Genomic DNA, 12,528 nt, shown 5'->3' with positions numbered 1-12,528 from the left:
CTCCGGGAATTGTTGGGAGGACCACTGGTTAGGTGGCCACATGACTTAAGCTACATTGGAGCTACTGCTACGGTCTTGAATTATCATGACTGAGATATTATCTGATTGTGTTTTGTTACTAGTTATACGTGTTCATTGTTAAGCGATATTGAATGTGTTCTCCGAGGAGATTGAAAGTGTCCTATTAGGATTAAATTGGTACCCTTAACAGTTCATGTATAATGAATGTTATTTTGTGAAGGAACTCTGTACTGATTTATTCAAAACCTATATTTAAATGAATGGCGCCTCCTTAAGTACTAGCCTCAAGCTCCCATTGGCCCGGATTCTGGTTGAGATGTTATTTTCATCACTGCTTATAGAAAGTGCTGCGAAAAGACTGAAAGTGGACCGCACTAAAAAGTTCAATTCACAGTCATTTGTCGAGCAAACAAAACAATATCGTTATTCGCATCCTGGAAGATTCTTATCATTAGAGCAACCAGATTTATGTTTTGTCAGTTATGCTTTTTCTTTTAAGGAATACTTTATTAAAGTTTTAGAATAATTTGACACTATGATAGTACTAGGTAACATTTTCAAACTGTGCGTTCCTTCAGTAATTTTCCATATAAAATAAAGCCACTGACATTTTGAAACTGTGCGTTGTTTTAATAATCCGCCCCATCAGAAATCTTAATTCGCACCCTGTGTATATTAACTTATATTTTTACCTTTATTTACGCTAATTTTATTAAATGATTTCTAAGTAGGGTCACGGTGGTGGCAATGGCGTAGCATGAAATCTTGAGCAGGGGAAGCTAACTCAAGTTGTCTTTCATGCAATATGAGAAAACGTATTACAAAAATACAGTCTTAGAATAAATGGTAGTCAATTTCAAGTCAGCAGTCGAACATTGGTTGTAACATAGTAAGTAACACCAATAAGGCATGACCTCAAATGATACGTAGTAAAATATGATTTCACGGTTTACACATATCTCTTAACAAAGACACGTATACGTATAACATTAGCTCACTCCCTGTCATACTTAGAGAAATCACAATATTAGTATCATTACGTAAGTATGCGTCTGTCTTTTGGTTGTGTCCTTCATTGACAGCAAGGGAGTCAGTCATTTGTTTTTTAAATCACACTTTTGTTCGTAAGTCAGTCTTGATAATACAATTGTCCTAAAAAAATTCAAGTAAATTAGTGTCAGGAACTGTTATTTCGCTCATTATTTATTATATCAGCCACAATGCACACTAACACTTCAACTGAACACAACTGACGAAAAGGGATAACTCGGAAACTACTTATTTTAAATGTTAAAGCTAGCTTCTTGCGAGCCTTGCGACTAGGGTAGTTTAGTTAGAAAGGGATGGAAAATCTGTGGGGTGGATTACACAGAAGAAACCAGTCTGCTTGGAAGCTGGTGTGTGCAGGCTTCTTGTTTACTGCTGCATCACAAATCATCCTGAGCTGCCGCATCACAATATTTAACGCGTAAATATAAATTCTATTAAAATTAATAAATAATTTTCTCCATAAACTGCAGGTTTATTATGAAATTATTATTAACTGGGGAAGCTAAGCTTTTTAGCTTACATTGACGTTACGCCATTGGGTGGTGGTGATGGTGGTAGTTTATGTATTATTTATTTTCTTTATTAAGTAATGTGTTCCATTGGCTCTTGTATCATCATAGCGTCATCAGTAGAGAAGGTTGATTACTCATTTATATTTTAATACAAAATTAGAGAATCACTGATATCTCTCTCTCTCTCACCCACACACACACACAAACACATTTTATATATTAATAGGATTCGTGTTAACATTTCCTGTAGCTTGAATGCGTTTCTTATAATTGAAAACTTTAGGAAGGAAATGACATAACTATAGCATACAGTATCACTTAGCAACATTTTTCTCGGTAAATCTTATCTGACCTTTGCAATAAAGCGTTATAAGAACAATAATTCAATTGTCTGAAATCAGCGCAGGATTTGTTATGGGCAACTTGATCGAGAACTATTTTTAATTCTGCCGTTCATAATACCATTGTTCTATTTACTTTGTATTTTACATTCGTAATGAAAACAGTAGGCCTACATTTGCCAATATTCGACTCCTACGTAGTAAACAGATTAGTATGGTATATTTATAATTATTTTGTCACACCTTCTAAAATTTGTTTTAATAGTAAGTAAATCGTGACAATGTGGTCTAAATATTTGTTGCAGTTTCATTTCTATTTTATGCTACTTCGTAGTTTGTTGGCTTGTGACAATAAACAGAATTATGTGATTCGATTGCTGGTCAGTAGTTCAAATTCCCGTCATAGGTACTGTATATTTGTTGCTACAAGCGATAACATTGTGCAGTACTGGGTGTTCATTTTAAAGTGTGTCATGACGTCACTGTTGTGAGTCAGCGATTTGAAGCGAGTTTCAGATTTTATGTCAGAGAAGTTGCCTATTAATCAAGGCGTTCAATCTGAACTTGAGAACGTGTACGGTATAACTTGAACGTCGTAGTAACAGATGGCGGTCTGTACGGTCTGTGTGCTACCATAACCTCTTTCGAACTGTGTTTTGCGCGAGCAAGTCGTACACAGGGTATTTGTTATCATCCGTTGCATACCGCAACATTCCACAACACAAATCAAATGCTCCGTGTCCATATTGACCGTCCAAGTTAATGTCAACAAATACGTAAGTAATTGTCTTAACCCTCTCGCCATATCCCTACAGTAAGAAAAAAACTCACCTCAGTACGTGTTTCCAAACAATTCACATTCCTGCCACTACCGGCGTTACCGCACGTATCGGTACGTACTCGTACTTCAGAATGAACGCCGTACTTGCTAGGCAACTTCTCTCGCATTTAGGTAATACGCGTCTGCGGGAGTGTAGGAAGATTGAATTCTCTAGGCTCATCGGCTAGCCACATGACGACATACGAGCCATGACACATTTTGAACTGAACACGCAGTAGTAATAATATGGAAGAACCCAGAGTCATACATGTCTTTACTGATGTTTTGGTCTCGATGGCATTTCGTGTTTCCAAATTTTTACGTGTAACGTCTACATTAATACAAAAAATCAAAGGAATGGAAATTATACTGGTTGCCACGAAAATATTTCTTACGTCATATCCGACAAACTCAACAATGTGAAACGAGTTCATTCCTATACACAAGGAGATTCCTCATATATACATGGCCTACTTGGAAGAGTTTATTATAATATTTGGGAGGGGGGGATTTTTCAACATACTATTAAAAATAACGTTAGTTGTGCTTCGACATGGGCGAGAAACAGATGCGTCCACAATATATGCGTAACTATAGAAAGTAAATAGTAAAATTTTATAACGAATGTCAGTATGACGAAATATTCAGTATTACGAAATTATTTTCTGTTCCCTGCCTTTTTTTCATATAATTTAATGTTAAACTATTTCAACTTATCAATTTCGGTATTATCTCAATAAACATTTCGCTCCCTTACCGAAAAAATCTAGGTAGAGTAGGCCTACAGTTCGTTAGCAAGTACCTAAGGACAATTTTATATTATAATAATATTTTAATTGCGTAGTGGTCACGTGATCATTAAATACGAGTAGTATCTATCTAGTATAATATGTCTACTATGATACAGATGTCTCTAAATTTTGTGTTAGTATTTTTATGCTGTTGTTCCCTTGTTCTCTCCATTTAGTTTCCTTTACCAACCGCAGCTCACTAACCTCGCATCATAGCGTCTTCAATCACAACTCATTAATTCACATCATGGCGTCTTCAGTCATAGCTTATTGTTAATTCTATGGCCCAGAAGCAGTTGTTTACTATTGTACATCTAATAGTACATTATGTTTTAATGCATTACCTGTATTATTATTTTTATTATTATTATTATTATTATTATTATTATTATTATTATTATTATTATTATTATTATTATTATTGGAGGAGTGACTTACCTATTCATAGACTAGCCTATCTCATTCCATTCATTAGACACATTTGAATCTTGGAGCAAATTGTGTTTATTTATCTTAACACCATTAGCTACCCTACCCCATTATCTCCTGCCCTAGTCGCCTCATAAGTGGTGTCTTCTTGGTATCACTTGTGAGGTTCAGACCTATCGACCTGTCTTCGGAAGTTGAGTAAACAACAACAACAACAACTCCATTAGCTACCTAATTCCTGTATAGGCCTAGACGTTACCTTGTCTAGAACGAGTTTAGAAAAATGTCTATGACAGAAAAAAGTCGCTTGTCATCCTATCGACAAAAGCAGTACATGGTTTCAATAACAATGAATCATAGACTAATTTATCTAAAACAAAGGAGTATTTCTCACATGATAATGTTATTTGTAACGACATAACCTGTCAGTCCTTATCGAGTTCTGTTATTCTGGTAGTGATGCATCAGCAACCCAGACCTTCCGGCACATTTTATTGATTAGCATAAAGAAAGAAAAAACAGTTGAAAGCTTTCGATAAGATTTTCTTCGCACAATAGTAATGGGAAGCGGAACTTGATTCGTACCAATGCGACAGCCAACAAGCCAATTGGTCGTCAGAAAAGAGGGGTGTCAAACAATTCCGTTATCTCGGTGCAATGTCCTGGAGAACAGAAACACACGACTGTACGCTTTCTTGCAGACAACAAACTCTGGTGCTTTGAACTTAGACTAGTCTATCAAAAGCAAATTGTTGTTGTTCCAAGGTCTTTGCACGTTTCCCAGCACCGTATTTATATTCCTTCGTCTGTTGCAAGAGTCGGTCAAAGAGTCTTCAGCTGCTTTATGGTTAGGATTAACTTGTTTTCATGGATGTAGAAGTTACGTTGTGTCGAGTCAGCGAATTGAAGAACGAATAAAATACTCGTTTGGCTGCAAATTTTAAGTTATATCAGGGAAATAAAACAGCATTTCACGAAAATTTGGTCGAGTCTGTTGAAAAAATGAGAATTGTGTTATGTCGAATAAATTACAAAGTTAACGAAATTAACCGAACGAAGAAGAAAGAACACATATCTTTGTGTCGAAGTTTTCCTTGTGAAAAAATATTAATTCACGTGTGTCGCTGGATGTGAAGTGTGTTTAAGTTTAGTGCTTCCCGCCCCCCACATACATTTCCCTGTAAATTTTTCTGTGGTACTCTGTTCGTACGGGGAAAAGAAATGAGTATTGTTTTTCCTGGACCCCTGTCAGAGGGGAATAGTGACGTAGTATGACGCATACATGCACATTGGCTACCGGCCGACGTCATACACGCGAGACACAACTATAGGAAAGGAAAATAACGCGCGAAACCAGTCTCTCTTCGAGTCAGTCCGTGAAAAGTCGGCGAGAGTACAACAAGGACGAGAGCAGAGCAGCACCGCTGTGGTTTGAGGAGGAGTTTATTCATGGTGAGAGTGCGGCGAGGTTCCGCAACTGCGCTGTGTCGCCTAGTTCCACGACGATGCGGACAACGTGGAAGCTCCAAGCAGCGGCTCATAGCGGTATCGAGGTGAAGTCGAACATGCGGCAAGCGAGCGAGCGTGTTCCCGCTAGTCAACCTGCCAGCCGACCCCGTTCCCGCCATTCTCAGCAGCTGTAGTGTTTCTGCTGCATACGACTGCAGTTGGTTGCCGTGTCGTTTTGTCAGAAGTTTGTTTGTGCAAGGGAAACTATGGCGGATACCGGCTCTGGAGTTACCGATTATCCAGTACTTGTTATTACACTCATAGTTGGAGCGACTGTGTTGGTTTTAGTGTACATATCCAGTTTGTTAAAGTCTTCAAAAGGAGAAGATGATGTGAAAAGTAAGGAAATCACCCATTGCGGACACATTGCAGCACAGCCATCGATTCAGTTGAAAGCGACATGCACTGTGAAACCGTCTGACCAAAATTTATTTTTACTTTACTGGACTGTGAGAAATGTGTTTAAATAATGATTTTATTTGGTTTGTGGCAATTCTAAGAAATCTATAAAATTCTGAAATCGCTAGCATTTTGTTGTATGCTCTAGCATTTATTGTAAGTCATACCACGTGTTTTCAGACGCGCACTAAACAATGCATATCGTTTCTTATTTAAAACAGCAAGTAGTGTATTGGTTTCACATTTTCAAGTACAGTAATGTGTAGTGAATGTGGAATTCATCTCTTGGAAGATAAGAGAGCTGTTAGAACGCATTAAGTACTTAGTCCATGGTCATGTACAGCATTGCAGTTATACCTAGTCCGCATAATTTCATGTGCAGTGTTGTGTCCTAAGTGAAGATATAAATGCCCCTAAAATATTTTACATTCAATTGCTTTAACAATCCTGGTTACATAAATTGTCTAATAAATAATTGTTTCATAGATATGGTGGGTGAATGGAATTTAAGTTGTCTTTTAAGAAAATAATCGTTTTGTTACTTACTGATTTATAGTACTACTATGGATCATTATAATAGCCGAAAGTGCCTTATTGAGGTGTTCATTTAGCACCATGATTCAATAATCCTTGTGCATGTTAGAAAGTTAAAAAGGACACCCCGTATTCGCAGCTGGGAGAGAAGAAAAAAAAAAGATTTGGTTCAGTGATGTGAGTCATAAATGTGACAAGTACACCTATTCAGGGACATTGAATGTAATTGTGGCCATATATTTACGCGATTAGTAAGACACTAACAGTAATACCAAATGGCTTAGCCTTGACCCCCGTATTATAGATGTGAACGAAAAGTAGGCCTACAAAGTGGTAAGGAAGTATTTTTTTATTTCCCCACGTGGACCTCGTTTATTCTGCATATAAATTGAATTAGCGGTACGAATGTGGTTGAAACTAGCGCTGAGGTAGTTCCGGTGATTTCGGAAATGAAAATCGTTTAATTTATAAGGGATTTTTTTTTTTTTTTTGTGGAGATGCAGTTGATCGTATGTACAGGGCATAATAAAAGTCTAAACTAACCAAACCTAACCTGCCACAGATTCATATATGCAAGGTGTATAAGCGGAGTACGAAGGGAACTACCTCAGCGCTAGTTTGGCCTATTAAGGGAGTGTAGTTACATTTGTATGCAGTAGGCCCTACCTGTTACAGTAGGTCTATTGAATTTTAGTATTTTAAAACTGGAATTAGGTAATCTTTAGTAAAATCTTGTTTTAGGTTCAGAAGCTGAAGTGCCAAAAAAAGAGAAGCAGAAGGATAGTTCAAGTTCTAGTTTGAAGTCCAGCAAGAAGAAACATTCAGAGAAGTGGGTTCGAGATTCCAAACAGGCTTTCTCACATCCGTGGCTGTTGACATCTCTCAAGGGTCACAGTGGAGAAGTCCTCGATATGGATTTTAGCAGCAACGGGAAGTTCCTAGCAACATGCGCAGAAGGTAAGATAGCTTTAAATAAAATAATACAGCTTTGTACTTTATGTATTTGGTGTGATTAAATTTTTATCAGGGATTTAGATACTGGCATCTGTAACTAAATTAGATTATAATTGTGGTGTTCACCTGGAAAATATATGTGTGTTATCAGAGTGCTTTGAGGTGTCAAAATTCACTTGAGCATAATTATAAGAAATCTGTAAAGGCTGTTAAAATGACTAACTTATCCTGAACTTAACATAGGCGTACAAATTTTAAACATTTTTAAGCTTGTCGTCGCGCTTGTTATAAAATTCGATGAAACTTCTTAAAGAATTTTAAACACAATGACATATTAATGAGAACCGAACTCCTTTTAAACTGTCTTATTAAAAAGTTTTTAATTAAAAATTTAAAGAAATGGTACCGGTACTGCTACTGGAAATTAGTTTTCGTTTGTTATAGTTATAAGTTGAAATTTTGTTTCAAGAAGATTGTTACTAACAATCAATTCAGTGATAGTAGGCTGACTTGTATCATTCATAAAATTAGTGTCCTTTCTTCCCATGTTAACGTTAATTAGCAGATAGCTGTTCATGTAGCCTAGGTAAAAGAATCTTCTCAGTGTCATGGTGAAGAAGCATGTATTAGAATATTTTAAGCTTGACAGAATGGCGGATTAGAAAAAAACAATTTATATAAATAATAGTTAATTTTCTTATTCTTTTCTAATGTTAGATCTTTTTTTATTACTGAAAATCGATGAGATGTTGCGTGTTAGACTATTAGTCCAATTTTTACTTATTTTTATAAACTAATAACAATAGTCTTAAGAATAACCACGATATCTCATATTTAAAGGTTTATTGTGAATTGAAACTAACCTTGTCTGGCAAAATACTAATGAAGTTTGTAAAATCGTGCTTTTGTGAATGTTTTGTGAAACAAGATTTCTATTAGCACAGTTTTTACATATACTGCTGATACCTTTCCTAATATTGTAATATACTGCTTAAACATTTTTTTTAATCTAAAAATTTGTCAGTGTGGTAGTTAGGGGACCACATTGTTATCATGCCTTAAGATGCTACAAAGTCGTAACATTTTCCTTTGGAGCTTCAAGCGGTTTTTAAACTTGTCTTGAATTGATGTAGTTTCATCTTTCTTTATACATGATTTTGCACTCTCTTAGAACATTCTTTATTCACGACAAACTGTTTTTCCAATTTCTTTTATTTTTTCTATGCGTAGACTACAAGATTAAATTTGAGTTTCTTGTTTTGTAGATTTGTGTTTCATGATTTTATTTTTCTTCATTTACGTTAAGTTTACATCTTCTGAGGCTCTTGAATCTCCATCTCCTTTCATCATGCCACTCAGTGTTCATTTCTTCAATTCTTTACAACTTTCATGATACTGATTTCATTTTTCATTTCATTTATTGTATTCCATGAAACTTTAAGATGTGGAACAAGTCAAAATTTTACAAGAATACAGTTACAATTTTTTGGCGAGATGTAGTGAGATGAGGCCGAGGATTTGCCAACAGATTACCTGGCATTTGCCTTATAGCTGGGGAAAACCTCGGGAGAAACCAACTAATCAGACCAAATGGGGGATCCAACCAAAGTTCGAGCACAGCTCTGGATCAGCAGGCCAGCGAGTCTGCCGACTGAGCTATATTGGTGGCTCAACTAAAAATATACAGTACATAGCCAATCAGATTATTAAATTTACAAACTCAAACGATTATTCATTAGTTGAGTTATAAAATATAATACATAGCAAGTGAGTTAATACAATTTAAAAGTATAAACAATTCAATCAGTTGAGATATACAAAAACTGATAATACAATTTATGCAAATTACTTCAAATTACGAGGATACACAGTTCATCAGCCAAGCTATACAAACATAAACAATACATAGTAAACAACTTGAAAGCGTACTTTCGTTAACCTACACAAAATTGTGCAATTCATATCAAGTAGATTAATTCAATTTATAATCATAAACAATTCATCATTTGAGCTATATAGACTACTATTCAATTTACAGCATATACAATTCATCAATTCAGCTATACAGACTACTGTTCAATTTATAGCATATACAATTCATCAATCAAACTATACAAACATATACGATAGCAAACGGGATTTAATTTTTTCCACTCATCAATAAGATTTCATCCAATTATAACTAGGTACATTAGAGGCGAAGGGAAGTATAATTAATGTGTCATTGTATCCTGAAAATCAGACTTGATCTTCACTTGATTATAATATCATGGAGAATTCATATTTATTCTCATCCGAAATGTTGAACTTAACGTGACACTTTCATTTATCTGTTCCTTTTTGGTCTGACATCTTCTCTTTCATTTTATCGTCTTTGTCTCTATTTTGCAAATGACTGTGTGTGACTGGGACTTTAGATACTGTTCTTCTATCTTCGATCAGAGTGACTTTCAACATCTTACAGGCTTTGTAACCTTTTTTTACTCTTTACAGTTGTTTGTTTAGACTTCTCATGGGTAATTGTTGCCTTGTTCTTTTACCAGTAGATAGGAAGTGTTTTTCTGAAAAAAAGACGAATGAGTTTTGAGATACATATTAGCTCCTACGCTTTGTTGATCATTACTAAGCTAGACTTTTCCTGGGATAATAATATAATATATAAATAAACAAATGAACATCTCTAAATATGATGACCTGTTACGGTCTTCATTTATCGCTTTGGAAGTCTGCCTTCTTTTCCAAGGCTTCTTGGAGTGTATGATGAAATTATTTTGCCATTCGAAAAGAACATATAACAAAAGATTCATATATATAAATAAGTGAGGGCTAATTCCAATTTTAATTTCGTTAAAAGATTTGCAAATGTTAATTTTAATTTAGTTTTTTACGCCATTAATTCTAGATATAAATTGTGGAATGACTAAATGAAAACAAATGGTTAAGTTCCAGTAGCTTTCATTAACTTTGACCATACTATAACGAATTTAGGTAGACATAATTATTTCCATTTTTTATAGAAGATAAAATAAATAATTGCAATACATTTAAAGCATACATTTTTATTAATGTCTTTGTGGTATATATTTATACTACCTCCTATTTGTTGAGGCATTAATACACACACTACATTCACGAATGTAGATATTGTAGTTTCAAACGCTTCGTATAAAACTATACTGCAGAGTAGACTGAAAGTCATGTTGACTTACATTTCATTATCATTGGAAGTATTTTAAACTGGCTGAGAGTCTACTGTCGACATTTAAGCATCACAGAGCTTTGTTTGTGTAAACTTCAGAATACAAAATGTGTTCGTGATAGGAAAAATTTTCTTTGTTTTCATAGTTATCTTGTTTGCAATTCTATACAAAAGTCAGCATAAGATGCGACGAAAATGGTCTGCAGAGGGGTCTTGTGACGAAGCATAGTACTTCCTGTTGTCATACCATTGTGCATAGTTTTACATGCAGCAGATTTCAACACACAAGAGAATACCTCTTCTCACATTTTACCATATTAAAAAATAAATATGCATTTTTATTTAATTTTAATTTGAGGTTAAATTTTAATTGTATAAATTTCGTGTAAAGAAAATGTTGAGTGCAACCTATGAAATATATTCTATAACTCTGTTTTCATAAACACTTCGGATATGCATCTTTATTTTTATTTTAATTTGAGGTTAAAATTTAATTGTATAAATTTCGTGTAAAGAAAAAACGTTGAGTGCAGCCTATGAAATATATTCTATAACTCTGTTTTCATAAACACTTCGGATATGCATCTTTATTTTAATTTTAATTTGAGGTTAAAATGTAATTGTATAAATTTCGTGTAAAGAAAAAACGTTGAGTGCAGCCTATGAAATATATTGTATAACTCTGTTTTCATAAACACTTCGGATTCAAAAACACGCATTTTTTAATGTCAATGTTTAGTAAATTTATGTAATTGTCCGAGTTTATATTGGCTTTTAAAACTCCTTTGCATTCTAAATAACACTGTAGAATTATGATACATTTCGAATTAGTAAATATTTTAATATTAGCAAGATTAAAATATTAACATAATGGATACTTCTACCATTCATTGATTTATGAGTACTCCATTGGCATGTACCCGTGCATTAACGCGTTATAGTGTCTTATTTTATTTCGAAAATAAATATTTAAAATGCGAGATGTTAATTAAATAATTTTTACACTTTTATTACTTTCTTACTCTGATCTCGTTTTCGTTTTTACTCTGTGATAGCAAGCAAACTTTGTGAATCATAAGTTGCTGGGTGGACACAACTTTGAACCTCTATATAGACAAGTATGACGCTTCTTTGGCAATGAACAAACCTTTTCTGACCTTGAGTGATATTCAGACTGTGGCCTCTAAGCCCTGTCAAAGCTATACCTTAACTGTTCCCATTCACCACAGATACGATAACACACGGAACTTGCATGAAGTTTTTTACTTGCAGAAGGATGGTTATGAATTCTGTCGAGAGTATATGGCTATTACTAACTTGCCATTTATTTTATCTGTCCTGTATTTAAGAAGTATGTGTGGGAGGGAACTACATTGGGGCCAGTCAACGTTGCCAAATCTTTGCATGTAGAGCACGTGGTGATCTTTTTGTAATATTGTTTACATTTTTTAATGATTTATTACGGCTTTTACGTAAATAGTAAACATACTTTTGCCGAATATAATAGTAAAATTATAATAATAATAATAATATAAAACTGTTAATAATAATAATAATATAAAACTGTAAATAATAATAAAATGATAATAATAAACACCATACTTGAAAAAAAAATGAGTCTTACAGAGAGGTTATATAAAAGACTAATTCACAGTAAACTGTTTCTTGAAGTGTTTCCAGATTCATGTGTTAATTTTATTCAGTACTTCACTCCACAGTGAATGAAAAGTGAAAGTGATGATGTAATTTTTAAAAATAATATATGTATAGCTAGTAAATTTGATAAAATATTTCTGAGATGTTCTTACTTTTGTCAGAATTGTTAGGCTTGTTACACTTGCACTGTTACTGCATTTTTTTAATAAAAGAAGTTTGCGTTATGTTTTTTCATCACTTTTAATTCCACTTCATTTTATTTAATATATACGAGTTAATGGCTAAAATTATCATAATTTATTTCTTGCCAAAG

General features: G+C 34.2%; 1 protein-coding gene across 4 annotated transcripts in view; it reads left to right on the top strand.

Annotated features, from left to right (window-relative positions):
• Positions 1-12,528, top strand: part of LOC138714827 (transducin beta-like protein 2) — a 75,056-nt gene that overhangs the window by 14,413 nt on the left and 48,115 nt on the right. Inside the window, exons 1-2 of one of the 4 annotated variants that reach the window (XM_069847000.1) lie at positions 4,878-5,416; positions 7,148-7,363. In XM_069847000.1, the coding sequence (XP_069703101.1) occupies positions 7,318-7,363 (46 nt within the window). In that variant the 5' untranslated portion in view covers positions 4,878-5,416; positions 7,148-7,317. Of the gene's footprint in view, positions 1-4,877; positions 5,813-7,147; positions 7,364-12,528 lie in introns of those variants that run through there. The other 3 variants (XM_069846998.1, XM_069847001.1, XM_069846999.1) reach the window with 3 other exon arrangements.

This window comes from Periplaneta americana, chromosome 15, assembly GCF_040183065.1.
Source record: "Periplaneta americana isolate PAMFEO1 chromosome 15, P.americana_PAMFEO1_priV1, whole genome shotgun sequence".
Lineage (NCBI taxonomy): Eukaryota > Metazoa > Arthropoda > Insecta > Blattodea > Blattidae > Periplaneta > Periplaneta americana.
Note: the sequence above shows the minus strand (reverse complement) of the source record. Positions and strands in the feature narration are given on the sequence as shown.